The 15,553-nt window shown below is 38.3% G+C and overlaps 1 protein-coding gene across 6 annotated transcripts in view; it reads right to left on the bottom strand.

Annotated features, from left to right (window-relative positions):
- The window catches only part of LOC125461768 (exocyst complex component 6-like), a 179,469-nt gene that overhangs the window by 28,985 nt on the left and 134,931 nt on the right, over nt 1-15,553 (bottom strand). For all 6 annotated transcript variants that reach the window (XM_048550943.2, XM_048550947.2, XM_048550946.2 and 3 more), the window contains one exon: nt 14,587-14,660. In XM_048550943.2, the coding sequence (XP_048406900.1) occupies nt 14,587-14,660 (74 nt within the window). The remainder of the gene's footprint in view (nt 1-14,586; nt 14,661-15,553) is intronic.

Raw genomic sequence — 15,553 nt, 5'->3', positions numbered from 1 at the left:
GAATCATTCACCACAATGTTCTTTCATAAAAAGTAGTATGAACTAAACTATGTAGCTTGAATGGGCTTTATAGTTGATTCAAATTAAAGTGACATGACCAGATAGCAGCATCACATGATTTATGACAATTGTACAGATTCCATTCCTCAGCCAGGAACATAGATACTTTCCTTCTCCCCATTATATGCATCAATTTCCTATTTCCAATGCAAGCATGTCATTAAATCCATGTGGAGAGTTTATATTGGAGAAAAGCACGAATGCTTCAACAAATAGGTTTAAAACCTAAATACCAAAATTAATAATTTTCAGCATTTAAATATGATTCAAGTCTGTAACAATGTTAAATTCAGGGTTCTCTATTAACTGAGTAACAAGATCCTGGGTTCAAAGCACACCCTTGGGCTTCAGCATGAAAATCAAAGGCTGGCACTCTAATGCAACACAGTTCCCTCCAATTTTCTTAGCGACCGCACAGGTTTCAGAGGTCCATACACAGCAGTGACTTCTACAACTGGAAATCAATACCCCAAATCACTGTGTTGATGCTGATCTCAGAACACTGAAGCAGCTGCATGTGCACTGCACAGTTTAGAGGGAACATTGACTGCATGGTCATTAGAGACCACGAGACATTAAAGCAGAGATATTAAATCAAAGCCCTCCCTAGCTGCTTAGGTGCATGTATAAGATCCCATAGCACTGTTTTGAAGAACAAAAGGAGAATTATTCCTAGTGTAACTGCCAATGTCTATCCCACCAACAAAAAAGATAATAGTTATCACACTGCTGCTTGTGGGTGTTTGCCGTTAACGACTCGGCTGGCACCTTTTCTACATTATAGCAGTGACTGCACTTCAAAAGTATTTCACTGGTTGTAAAGCACTTTGAAACATCCGGTAGTTGTGAAAAGCATTACACAAAAGAAAGACTCTTTTCCTTTTGTTGTTGGTTGGAAGGTAATATCAAATTTACTTGGCGCTGAGATGATGTAATATAGGAGTGATTTTTGTAATCACTGCTCAGGATTTCCAACAGTCAAGGCTAAACCATTGGCTTTAAGTAAAGGACATGTCTAACCAGCACAGTTGATTAACCCCTAATCATCCAGCTGCTCTTGAACCCAATTGCAAGTGTAATTACATTTTGTCAGGTACAATTTGCCTGACAAACATGTCAGAACACTTGCTGTTATTCCATCTCAGCAGATAACTGCTGTCCATCCATAGCCTAGAGGCACAATTACCAAAAAAAAGAGGATGGTTGTTGTTATAAAACACATAGGAGCTAATGCACTAAAAAGGAAAAAAATCTCCACCTGACCTCTGGATAACCCAAGTAGGAGATTAGCCCATTTCGAAACAAGCAGGCTGTCACATACAGCCTGGCCAACTGCTCCCATTGCCACCATGCATACCATTCTTACACCGGCTAACGAGGGCAGACTGTTAAGCTATTAGTGCATTGCTATTATTTCTATAGCCTTTCATAAACCAAATACAATACAGAAAGGGGACCAAAATCTGAGAGCACAAAAAGGTGAAAAAAGTTCAAGAAGCAGATTACAATAGGATGCCTATGCTGCATAATCATGAAGTGGAGATGCTGGTGTTGGATTGGGGTGGACAAGGTCAAAAATCATAACACCAGGTTATAGTCCAACGGGTTTATTTGAAAAGCTTGTGTTTTCAAATAAACTTGTGGGGCTAAAAACCATCAGGTAAGTTTTGGCATAATCAAACTGTTTCAGTAATGTCATGCCTTAAATATTAGTACATGTTAACTAATAATTCGTAATATCTCAAAAACTTCAAAACGTTTATGAAAATTGTCTGACAGTGAATGTTATTTACCACACAGACTTGAAATAGCACTCCCCCCCCCACCAAACGTGGTACTTCAATTAAGACAAATTAGTTTTTAAAAAGAGTAAGTGCTGACCGACTCAGTTACCGACTCCTATTAGTACCCATCCCCTCTCATTCCCTACTGAGTGCAACTATCAGGGAAATGAATGTAAACTCGTAACACTTATACACACAACCTAGCACTTCCTGCAATGGCAGCAATTTATTACTAGCTCAATAGCCAAGCTACAAAACTTACCTACACTTCACAGGTTTGCGTCACATACCAAAAATTCAACAAAATCCTTGACCGTTTTTGTTAAACCAGCATTCACTTTGATCAGAGGTGCAAACAGCCTCTGAGGGATATATGAGCCACCTGCTGTGGTTGACAGGGCAGCTGCTAATTGGTAAATTCTTCAGAACTTTCCTAACTGATCCCAGGTTTTTACAGGAAAGTAAAAACAAAAGCATTCACTGTAGCACAAATGAAAGCTAGCTCATGTGCTCAAAGCCTGCAATACACATCTTTCAAAAACAGTGTCCCTTCCCTTAAAACCAGGCATCAGCATTTACTCAACAAAAATTATGATCTGATCATATTAGTTTCTGGAGATTAAAATCATTATCACTAAATAAAAAAGATAAAGCTGCCTTAATTTTGAAAGAATCACATTGACAGAAAGCAGGGAAAGAAATTTCCATAAATTTCAGCAACCACAGCACAGGGATTTGTTATTTTTCTGAAGCAGCAGCCTTAGTCATTTGTGTTCATACTAATCTTGTTCATTCTTCATTTCTTCCCACAAGCAGTAAACTTTCTCAAAACCAAACCCTCAGGCTACAGCACTGTGGGAAGTCTGGTCTCGTTATATTCAGAACTAAACCCAATGGCACCAATGTATTCTAAATCTGACACACCCATGTAACTTGTCCCTAAGGGCAAAAAAATTACATGCTGTGGGAACTGCATATCTCAACAGTCATGTGTACCTAAACTATTATCTCTTCGATTGGAAAAAAATACTACAAGATGCAGAAAATCAACAAAAACACAAAACTAAAAACAAATCAAAAGCATAAAAACATCTTAGTACATTTTCCATTCATTATACAAATACAGTTTGGTCCCCAACATATTAAAAAGAGGCCAGTGCATTATTTTAGGCGATTAGAACACTGGCATTACACAACATTCATGCTGATGTAAAGCTAGATAGAGACAGAGATAGAGATAGAACATTGTGGTATGGATAAGAAAAGGTAAATGCGACCTTAACATAGTTGAGTTTGTGTAGATGTTGCATAATCCCTAGCCATTGTGAACAACAATAGGTTTGAAAATCATTTTACTCTAAGCAGAGAATAAACATGCTTGGAAAAAAAAAGTTAAAATTAGAGCAATTAATCAACCATAGGAGCCAGACGGTTTGTACGTACACAAGAGATACTGGTCTTAGACCAAAAGCAACATAATGCTACAATTAATGTATCAAATGCCAGGATACCAGACAATAAATGTAATATGCATTACCCTGAGAAGTTTCCCATTTCATTACACATCAATTTAAAAAAGCTACCCAACACCATTTCAATGATTCTCTTCTCCCTATTTGTGTGATTAACTTGCTAGTATCCCATCCCATTTGGGAAGGGCAATCTTAATTAAAGCAACATAACCTACACACAAGGGTATTAATTAACTTGGCCCCTTACTGGCTGTGGATTTTGCATGGAGTAGCATAAATCCTCTACAGGGGGAAGTTGAATGGATTTGATGTCATTCTTCCCAGCTGGGAAAAACGAATTTCTATCAAATCTGCTCCCTTTAGCTTGTACGACCGGGGTGTTTTGACTGGGATAATGAACAAAAGATCAAAAGGAACATTTTTTAAAAATTACAAAACATTATGAATATATGGTTTTAAAAATCATATTTTAAAAAAGTTAATATGGATAAAAGAATTTAGGAGCTGGCCATAATTACACTTCTTTATTCAAAGGTATACATGAGTGATTGGACAGGATCCCTTCAATTGCTTTTAAAACTACTTACAGTCTTCAACACATCGTTGGGCAAACCCATTTGAGTTGAAAAGAGCATCTAGATTTGCCAAGATTAAATGCAGATTTGTCATAAAATATTAAATTTACATTTGTAAAACAAAACAGTATAATTTTGCAGATAAAAAGTTCATATATAGCAACATTCCATAAGCAAACATAAATTGGGCAACTTATGGTGGCTCATATCAACAATTGTCAACTGGCTGTTCTGCTTTGGAGACCAGCACAATCAAATCCAACACTATCCTCACTCAACAGTTAGTAAAAATAACTTCTTTGAATAGTATTCAAAACATCACAAAACACCATGAGAATTAAAACAAAATTGGACACCCAACAATGCAGAACTGCTGTAGCGCAGAAGCTGGCCAGACAATAGAGTCTGCCTCAACATCCAAATGGGTACCATGAATTTATGCCATTCTTCTACCTACTCCTGGTAACCCTGCACATTGTTTCTATTGAATTAATCATCCAATAACCTCTTGAAAGCCTCTTTTGAATGTGCCTCCACTACACTTCCAAGTAGTCCAATCCAGACAGACATTTGTGCAGGTGATTAGAAGTTTGGCCAAAAGCAATAAAAAAAAGCAAAGGGTTTATGGAGGGAATTCCAGAGTTGGTCATTAACTTCAACTTTATAAGCACCAACAGCAGCAAGTAAAATCTCGGTTCCTTGAGGGGCCAGAAATCTCATAAGCAGTGTTTCCTCTAAGCTGCAATGGGAAGTTCAACATAGAATAATCAGTGCTGACACACTGGCTTTTGCTCCTGGAGACTGCTGCCTTGCATGGATCAGAGGTCTGGGCAGTAGAAGTACAAATTAGAACGTTGCTTGCAAAATGGTAGGGGGGGGGGGGTGCAGATTGCAGAGGTAGAAATGGCAGGACTGCAGGGAGATTTGAAAACAAATAGGCGAAAATTTTAAATGAAGGCATTGCTTACACAGGAAACCACACCTCTCAGGTGTGATGAGTGATTTGATCATGTCACTAGTTAGGACATGACAGTTTAGGATGATCTCAATATTACAGCGATTAGAACATGACAGGTACAGAGAGGTAATAGAGGCTTGAAAGAGGATTTCAGTAGATGAGCTGAGGCACGGTGCAGTCAGATGCCCTTTACTGTACCTGGAATTTGAATGGGTTCAATAGGTCAATGATAAGGATTGGAAATTCAGGTCAATTTTCTCCTCCTCAATAGTGGTATAATCCTTCCATTTTTAACTACTGCTAGCTATTAGAGTTTCACCCACTTAATAACAAAACTCAGGAAATTGTCAAAAAAGGGGCCAAGTTTTTCTTTTATAAATTATGAGAAGACCTAGCAAGATAATCTTAAGTGATATCTTAAGTAATAGAGTCGATAGCCAGAGACTATTTCCCAGGGCAGAAATGGCTAGCACGAGGGGTCATAGTTTTAAGCTGGTTGGTGGAAAGTATAGAGGGGATGTCAGAGGCAGGTTCTTTACGCAGAGAGTTGTGAGAGCATGGAATGCGTTGCCAGCAGCAGTTGTGGAAGCAAGGTCATTGGGGTCATTTAAGAGACTGCTGGACATGCATATGGTCGCAGAAATTTGAGGGTGCATCCATGAGGATCAATGGTCGGCACAACATTGTGGGCTGAAGGGCCTGTTCTGTGCTGTACTGTTCTATGTTCTATGTTCTATATCTCTATTAAAAGGATGACAAAGAAAATATCTCTGGAACATAAAAATGAACTTTTGAAACCTGTTGGGCAGAAAGACACCTAAACTCCCTCCTCCTTAAAAATACTATTTTTAAAGGATTCAGCCATGAGGAAAAACAAAAGGCTGATGGCCTGAAAAGCATTCATATCTGATGATAAAGTAAATTTATATACTCCATTTAATAGAGACTTTCTCTGTGAAGGAAATATTACTGGGGTCAGAGTTGGAGAATGAAGCATTCTTCCCACGCATACACCTTTGGAGCGACAAAACAAAAAAACTAGGAATTGATGGAACAAAAAGAGAGACTGGGGAAGCTTAGCACACTGAATTAATTCAAAACAACATGTGTCCATCAGAGAAATGTTTAGTAAATGGTTTGAACAACTGCTGTAGTGTCACTATGGGTTAGTCAGGATCTTTTCGGTGCAAGGACTAAATTTAAGTTTAATAAAATGCAAGACATTTGGGTCAGAGTGAATAGATCTTTGTAAATCGCAAATACATTCCTTTTGCTCTTTGAGACCTTGGGGAAAAAAGGGATAGTGGATTGCATAGCCTTAAATTTTTCAATTAAGTAGTTTAGGCAGTCAGGGGTATTTAAAATCAGAGAATAAGTCCTATTTGAAGGTGTTCTTCAAAGAGAAAACAAACAATGCCTGCACCCCAGTGGTAGCTTTTGGTTTTGTGTAAGGAGAGTTCTGGGAAAATGAAAAAAATGTATTTTGTCCTAGAAGCATCATTTAAACATTCAGTTGATCTTGATTTATGGAAGGTTAATTGGACAGATAGGGAGTATACAACCCAGAAGATTAGCATTAACATAAAAACCTTACTCTGAAGATTTTTTAAACCTGTAAAGCATTTTACCAATGCCCAAAAGTTCATTCTTAGAAATCTTTCTAGATACACACCTTTTGCAATAAAATGATTTAATTGGTTCTTGCAAAGTGGACCTTATAGTGACAAAACTTCAAAGCAACGGATGGGTAAATCTAACAGCATTGTGGACTGCATAATGATTTGTTTTTAGCAGTCAGAATGTTTCCTGCCCAGATTTGCATGCATAAATACCTCATGATACCTTAGTACATCATAGGCATTATACAAATGCAAGGTGTTGTATAACTGAAAAGGTCTACAGTAATTCAATCCAATTTTCCTTTCTTCCACAGTTACATTTGATTTATAATCTCTTCTCTTGCCCTCCTTACAGCCCCAGACATTTGATCCTAGTCCTTCTGGTCATCTTAAAATTCAACCTCTCACCTTGACCATTCAATCTGGTCCTGCTGGCTTCTACTGACAACTGCTCATCTCATGCTCACCAGTAAAAGTGGTCAAACATGGCACAAGATTACACAGCAGTTTAACCAGAATGACACCTGGTGTTCAAAGGAACTGATTGACATGACTCAAAGTAGTTTCTCAGAAGTTCTCAAAAAAATAAAAATTACCTCAGAACTGGACAGGATAGTTCAGGCTCTGATTCTCCCATCAAATACAGAGGACCCAAAATATACATTAACACACAATATTCAATTTGAAAATTAACAATGTGTAAAAGAAACATTATTAACAATAGTATAGACTCTCTAGATTGGTTACATACTGAATTAATTGAAATATATTCTTTAATACAGGCTACATTTTAGGAAACTAAAAACATTTACGCACATCTGGATTTGGAATGAATAAATTTTTCATTTGACTATTTTTCACACATGGTTGCATTCAGGATGTATTCACTTATTCCAATTATTCTTCTACATCCACAGCCTAAAATAAAGGAGCAGTTAGAGAGACGGTCAACTTCCATTAGTGGTCAGGTGACTGGCAGTGGGATCATGACCTTTCAATCTCAGGTCACCTACTTTTCTAAAAAGGGCAATCCTGTTGATCCATCTTTTAGCCACAGTTTCTCATCCAGTCTCAAGCCTCTTGCTTGTTAGCTTTGATTTGGTTCAAGCTTTCCCTAGTATCAGTCTCTCCCTGTCATCAAGTCTCCTGTAAAGCAATGTTAAGTATCAACAGCCTAACCCTAGGGCACACAGTCAGGGTGGGCAGCAAAACCTGACCACGGACCCATTTCCTTATCTTTCATAACCTTGAAGGCATGGCAGAGTATCAAATTCAAACTGGAGAACTGTACATGAAACAGCCAGATGACCCCACAGAAAAAAAACCCTTGTCAAAGGCACGGTTTCCTGCACATTCTGTTTGAAAAGAAACGTCATCCATCACATTAAAAAATAAATGGATCATAGGATTGTATGACAGGGAAATTGGCACATTGTATTCCAAATGCAGGTGGGTGCTGATTTACACAAACGCTTGAGTTATTTTACATTCCCTACCGATCACCACTTAGTAGTAAAGTAACTGATGGATGTTTTAGGCTTTGATTAATGCGAAATGGCAAGATCCCTTATGAGAATGTTGTGATAAAACTGCTTTATAACAATCAAGAGCTATTAAGTCTAAAACTTCTTAGTTACACAAATTGCAGCTTGAAGAGGTATACGCTGAAAGAATGACACTTCTATAACAAAGCAGCACTATCTATACAACGCCAAATGCAAAGACAGTGACACTACAAGCATCAGGTAGCACTGTATGGAAGAGTTTAAATAAATTTTGCAAGACAATAGACTCCAGGATGAAACATTTGAGGAGAAACAGGAAACAGAGGAGTCAGTGAGAGATGAATCCCAACAAAGTATTAGTTCAGAAACAAGCAGGATCACAGAGGTTAATGATGCTAAATAGTCTAAACTGGATTTGAAGGGCATATGGATGTGGATATACCTAGTTCAAAAGGAGACAAGGATCTGGAACTAACATTATAGATCAGAAAGGTGGTGTTCAGGAAGGATAGGAGGACTGTACAGAGAAGTAGAGCAGCAAATTCTACATATTACTGTCAAAAGGGTAACACGAGAGACTTGTAAGAAAAATTAACGCTCATGGAATTGTAAATGCAACAGCAGTGATGCAAAATTGACCATGGAAAGTGAAAACAGCAATGAATTTTGTTATAATATATTGAAGAAGATAAGCTTAGTGTGTTTCTTGGTACTCAGGAGGCCCACCACCATGCTGTTTGATACACAGGATCTGGACTTGGGTGTATACACTGAAACTGTACGCCATTCAGCTCACTGAGCCTGCTCCACAATTTAATTTAGAAGGATGGACGACAGGCAGACAGACAACGACAGGCGAGAGATAATGAAGTGGCAAACTTTTAAGAGGTGCATGAACAGAACAAAAACATCTTTGAAGGTGGCTGGACAAGTGAAGACTGCAGCAAAAATTTGGGATGCTTACTTTTATTTATTGGGTATGGAGTACAAAAGCAAGGATGTTTGAAAAAAAATTGTTTTTAAAGCACTAGTTAGGTCTCAGCTGGAGTACTGCATCTAATTCAGGCTCCATACTTCAAAAAACAAATCAAGGCCTTAAAAAGGATATAGGTCATATCCAGAATTGAACACCTAGACTTCTCTGCTTACTGTAGAGGTAATTAAGAAACGTGATTCAAATTCTAAGGGTTTTTAATGCAGTAACTTAGGAGAAATTGTGTGAAGTTTTGTATGTAGAGATTGGGTGTTTTTGTTTGAGCACTTTATCATGTTACCACATTTATTGCTGAAACAATTACATTCAAGCTTTCATGTTTTGCACTCAAGATTACAAATATAAAAAGAGAACAATTTATGGTTTATGAGAAGACAGTACTACTTGGTTGGTAGAAGTGTTGAGAGAATACACCAGTTAAATGACGACTGTCAGTCAAGGCTATAATTTAAATTTAAACCAAACAGGTTAACTCTGATGGAATGATTCCTTAGGGCAATACCTCAACCAGAGAATAGCTGTCATCTACTTTGTTCAATTGAAACAGGCACAATATCTGCACATTCTGTTTGTAAAGCACTTGGCTCTGTGCATTAACAGGAAGCTTGGAGGATACTCACTTGGTTGTCAGAGCATTTCTTTAGCACACAGGGATATTTTACAAATGGTGTCCAATTGCTGAGTTGCATCTAATGTTTAATTTGGCTTTAAGGTTTTGCAAGTATGGTCTGATTGGGTACAGTCAGTAACTTTTGTTGAAACAGCCAAAAGGTTCTATAACCGCAGACTTACGATAATCAAAAGAATCAGAGGTGACATGAAGTTTGGTTTTAAAAGCAACTGAATCTTTTGGATAGGAAATGCAGTATCTGAATTGTCAGTGCATATAGAGTTAATAACATTCAAGGAACAGCATAAAAATTGAAATGGAACAAATTTTGCAGTATGCTGGGGCAAAGAGCAGGGAAACAATTGTAATTGGCTAGCTCTTTCAAAGAACAATGGCTTCCTTTTGTGCTTTACCATAGAGGAAATGTGAGAAGCTCAGTTTAAGATCAAACAGGATACCAAAGTTGTAAATAGCCTGGTTGAATCCATGATTAAGGCTGGAAAGGAAATGGACCAACTGACAGTTGAGTGTTTCTGATGATGGACATAAAACAGGCTGGCTGACAGTAGCGATACTGAAGTGTTCAAAAGAGGCGATAGTAGTAGAGCTAGTGCACATGCTCTACCCTTGTTTCAGTGGTACCATTGCAGACTTTGAGCTTGTTGAGAATAAAGGGTCACTCTAGAAATTTATAGAATTACCCAGACTAAGGAAACGCTGTATTTGGTTTGTCATTTGCATTTTACATGAAACCCCAGCTGCATGCTCAAAAGTGCAAAATAATCTGATATTGTTTAATAAAGAATTTTTAAATATTAATTCCTTCACCAACACAATGAAATTACTGATTTTACTTTCTGGTTTTGGCAAATATTATTGTGTACTCATTGGTTGCTGAAGTTGCCTACATTCAGCGACTACACTTCAAAAGAATTTCATTGACTATGAAACACTTCAGGACATGACATGTTCAAGTATCTGGCAGCTAAAATTTCTTGCAGATTATATTGCAAGAGGCAGCATATAGTTGAGATAGAAGAGGGGTAAAAGTTGATCTTTGGGAAACTCCAGCAGTAATGATAATGGCAAAGGGATGGAAGAGCAGCTCGTCAGAAATGGTCAGGCTACTATGGAATATAAATCAGAATAGAGCTAAGTGGTAGAGATTCCACTAATTTATAAAATAGTCAGAAGTCACACAACACCAGGTTATAGTCCAAGAGGTTTATTTGAAATCACAAGCTTACGTTCCAAAAGCTTGAGATTTCAAATAAACCCATCTGACTACCAACTTGTGCATCCCAATCCAACACTGGCACCTCCATATTATAAAGGAGCGGTGGTGATGGTGGAGCAGGTTGGTCACTGACCATGTCAAAAGTTGCAAAGAGGTCCAAAGACAATGTATCCTAGTTGCAGTTTGAGGTAATGTTGTCTATGGCCATTTGGTGCTAAGGGAGGGCAGAAACTCAGTCTCAAATGGAGAAGCATGGATTTTAGACAAAAACATTGCACAACAAAAATGATGCACAGTTGTAACATGCAAGATGAATACACCTATAGATGGTGCAGTCAAATTATTATGCGCTTTAAGCAGTAATCAGCGTTAAATGCCTCACCAGCCGGGAAGCATAGGAAATTTCAGTGGGATTCCTAATTTATTCCACTAGGTGGTGCTGCAATTATTGTATCAGAGATAATGGGATCTGCAGATGCTGGAGAATGAGAGATGAAGTGTGGAGCTGGATGAACACAGCAGATCAAGCAGCGTCAAGCTGACGTTTTGGACCTAGACCCTTCATAAAAAAAGGCCCAAAACGTCAGCTTCTGTTCCTAAAGATGCTGCTTGGCCTGCTGTGTTCATCCAGCTCCGCACTTTGTTATCTCGGTGCTGCAATAATCCTAAGTGCAGAGCTTGATGAACACAGCAGGCCAAGCAGCATCTTTAGGAACAGAAGCTGACGTTTTGGGCCTTTTTTATGAAGGGTCTAGGTCCAAAACGTCAGCTTGACGCTGCTTGATGTGCTGTGTTCATCCAGCTCCACACACTTCTCGGTGCTGCAGTAATCCTTTCTTTGAGGAATGTCAAATGTATCAATGAAGGTGTGTAAAAGACAAATCTCTTAATTGCCCCAAGGCCGTGAAAAATTGCTGAGCGAGAGAGCGAGACAGCGACTTTAAAAAAAAATCAAGTGATCATCTTGCACAACGTGATACCTGGAAGGGGAATACTGAGAAGTGCTCAAAAACTAATATATGACACTGTTCAACAGTTGGTTGTGTGCAGCTATTGTGGGCACATGTACCAACACGTATCACAGTGGCTTGGGGTGGCTCAGTGGTTAGCACTGCAGCCTCACAGCGCCAGGGACCCGGGTTCTATTCCAGCCTCAGGCAACTGTCTGTGTAGAGTTTGCACATTCTCCCTATGTCTGTGTGGGTTTCCTCAGGGTATTCCGGTTTCCTCCCACAGTCCAAAGATGTGCAGGATAGGTGGACTGGCCATCCTAAATTGCCTGTAGTGTTCAGGGGTGTGTGGGTTATAGGGGGATGGGTCTGGGTGGGATGCTTCAAGGGGCGGTGTGGACTTGTTGGGCTGTTCCCACACTGCAGGGAATCTAATCTAATCACCTCAGGTTTTAGTAAACCAAGCTCAGTTTTCTGTTGCACTAACCCTTATCTGCCACATTAGGTGGATTGGATACCTGTGACATTGGCTACATTCATCATCCCCCCGAATAATAACTTCACTACATCACACCTCACGTTAGTCTGATTCCTGTGTTTAGTTGTATCTCTATACAGCACTCAGATGTAACTGTTGAAGTTGAATTCATTTATGACCTAATTAAGGTGACAGAACATGCCTGAGGGGTGGAATGGTCTACTCCCATTAGATCTACACATTTACATTCATGTTGCAGTCTGGATCAATGGATGTGGCAGACTACAAATCTCTTCCGCTCTCACTAGATACAGAAAGATTTCCAACCCTAGCATTTATTGGGAGCAGTTGCAGGATTGTGCTGGTTTACTTGGTTGTGTGATGATTGTATCTTCCTTGGCTAGCAAGTCGTCCAGTAGGATTCAGATCCAGAGTTCCTGGCTCAGAGGTAGATTTCCTATCCCATTGTGCCGGGAGAAATCCATACACAATTGCTAGTGAGCAGAAGTTGGAATTGAATCACTAGCCTACAGTGAACATCCCAGCACTGATGAAGGGTCTAGGCCCGAAACGTCAGCTTTTGTGCTCCTGAGATGCTGCTTGGCCTGCTGTGTTCATCCAGCCTCACATTTTATTATCCCAGTACTGAACATTCCTTAGTCAATGAATAAAGACGCGGTGCATTACTTTTACCCATTCCATTATATTAAGTGTCAAACACTGATATCTCCCAAGGCATCGCCCCCTCCCTTTACCTCAACCTTTGCCAAGTACATGTACCTGTAGCTTGCATTTTTCAATTAAATATCCTCCCCCCATCTGTCTCAGGCCTTCTTTTAGAGATCAAAGCTCAAATCCTTCTTTAAGAACCTCTACTTGCATTGCTAGGCTGATTGTTGTCAATCTCACTGGTTTCTTTTCACTAAAACTTGCTTGATTTTAACCAGTTCCCCAAGTCTTCCTTGCTTCAAGCCCATTTGACCCAACTGCTTTTCTTGTTTTGGACTCACTCTGTACAGTTTTATAGTAGCCTCTTTATACAAAGTTCTTACATACATTAAAATTTTAGCACTTTGGTGTTACATAGTCATATCTATTGCACACAAATGTTTGTGAGACATCTGTCCTGGGGGAGAAGATGGTTTAATCACCTGCTAAATGCTGGCTGTTACTCCTGATGGGATTATAATTTGCCCAGTCTGAGTTTTCATGATTAAGAGGTGTTACTCCTTTTGTCTTTAAAGTTATTAATATTAGTAAAAAAAATCCTAGACATCTATGATCTAAACAAGTCAGGAAACTACACCTGTACTAAATAAAAGGATAGAGGATATTAAACTGATCTCCTGCGGTTGGGTTAAGAGATTTCATTTACTATTACCTGTTTTGATAGTTCCTACACATTTATTCATGCAGTTTCACTGAAGCATTATTTTGACAGTAAATTTCTTCAATGGGTTGTGGCCTTATTTAATGTGTGTCTAAAAAGTACTTTCTTGTGGAGGAAACAATTTGATGTCTGCAACCTATTCGGATCCTGACAGACTGTGGCTAAGGGCTGATTAATATTATACTCTTTCCATAGCTGAGTGGATCATGGAGACACAATGGCAAGGATGACATTGTTCTGAGTAGGTTATTAACACTTATTCTGATGTAGCCTTTGATGCAGAAACTAGTCTAAAACACTGCTTTAAAGAGGTGTAAAGAAACAGGAATGGATTAAAAGGGATGTTTCATTTAATTTATAAAGATATGCTACAAAAACAGTTATGAATGAGTGAATGGAAATGCGATACAGTAAATGGAACGCTAGTAAGTTAGCAAGTAAAAAAAATACAAATCTTATACAAGCTAGGTACAAGTTCTGTCAACCTTTGGCTTAAATTCTATTTTATTCAGCATCCAGTATCCTTTTTTGGGAGAAAATTCCGCAATTCTTCTATATTTATATATCACCTCTTGGTCACGTATCATTTCGTGATTTGTCATTTGGTAGAGGAGTTTTGATTACAGGATACTTAACCAAAAATATACTCAAGTAGTCAGGATTTAGAAATATAAAGTCAATTAACAAACTACTTTTGGCATCAATAAAACCAGTCACAGTCACATAAGAAAATTAAATTTTGGGCTTATTTGAATCAAAAATCTTTTGTTCAGCACATCACAACCAGTGGATAGCACTTTTGACATGGTTCACAGCATGATAATCCAGTAAAGCTGACCTGGGCACAACATCTTTTCAAAAAGAAAGTAAACCATCTAAAAGGCAGCAATGACTGATATTTTACCAACGGTTTCAACATCACTCGTCAAGAAAAAAAAAATCTCAAAGCCTTACTTGTCTGAGATCGATGAATGCTAACTGCAGGGTGTCCCCTTGGAATCCTGGTACTGGCTCGGAGCTAGCAAACACTAGAAGATTAAGGAAGGGGAAAAAAAAAATTAAACTCAGGCAGAACTGTGGCAAATCTGAACAAATTTACGCAACTTTGAGTGTCAAGACTGATACACTTCATAAGTGGCCCAAACCTCAACATTTTGCTTTTATTTTGTACAAAGAAATTTAAATCCAAATCAATGAAACCAGTTATTAAAGTTGTAACATACAAGGTGACTTCAATTTCTGGCCTGCTCTTTGGTGGCCATATGATATTTCTGTGCAACAGCACAGAAATGTTTACAACTTTTGTGATTGAGGTAAATGAGGCAAATGAGTTGACAATTTCTTTTTCACAATTCTTTTCACAGGTTGAATGACGACAAAAGCATTTAAAAATACCAATTCCATGGCTGTCAACATATTTTTTAAACATCTGCTTTGTTACAGCATCTGTTCAATAAAAATTCTACCTCTAGCCAAACAGCAATTAAAGACAGACAGTAGGGTGGGAACTAGCTTAACATGCAGACAACAGGTGGAATGCTTTAAGCATTACAATCTGTACTTAACTGGAATGTCTGTTCCTACAATCCAAGACATTTCTTATAATGGAATTTAATACAAGTCAGTTTGAGAAGGCTGTTGTTTCAATATGATTGGAAAGAAAAGAAAGCTTGACCAATTGGAAATTCTACAATTAAAGGTTACTAGAAAACCTTTTCAGACAGTTTCCATACAGTCAAATTGGATAAATAGACTTGTCATCCTCAGAAACCATAAAGGCACTGAGTTGAAAAAAAGTGTCCAAGCAACAAGTGTGCATTATGCCACTCTGAATCAACAGCAATTGGTATTTCTATATTCCATAAATCAGTTATTTTTATTCATATGCAATTATGCCCATTTAAAAAAGATGGCTTATCCT

Source organism: Stegostoma tigrinum, chromosome 20 (assembly GCF_030684315.1).
Source record: "Stegostoma tigrinum isolate sSteTig4 chromosome 20, sSteTig4.hap1, whole genome shotgun sequence".
In the NCBI taxonomy this organism is placed as follows: Eukaryota; Metazoa; Chordata; class Chondrichthyes; order Orectolobiformes; family Stegostomatidae; genus Stegostoma; species Stegostoma tigrinum.
Note: the sequence above shows the minus strand (reverse complement) of the source record. Positions and strands in the feature narration are given on the sequence as shown.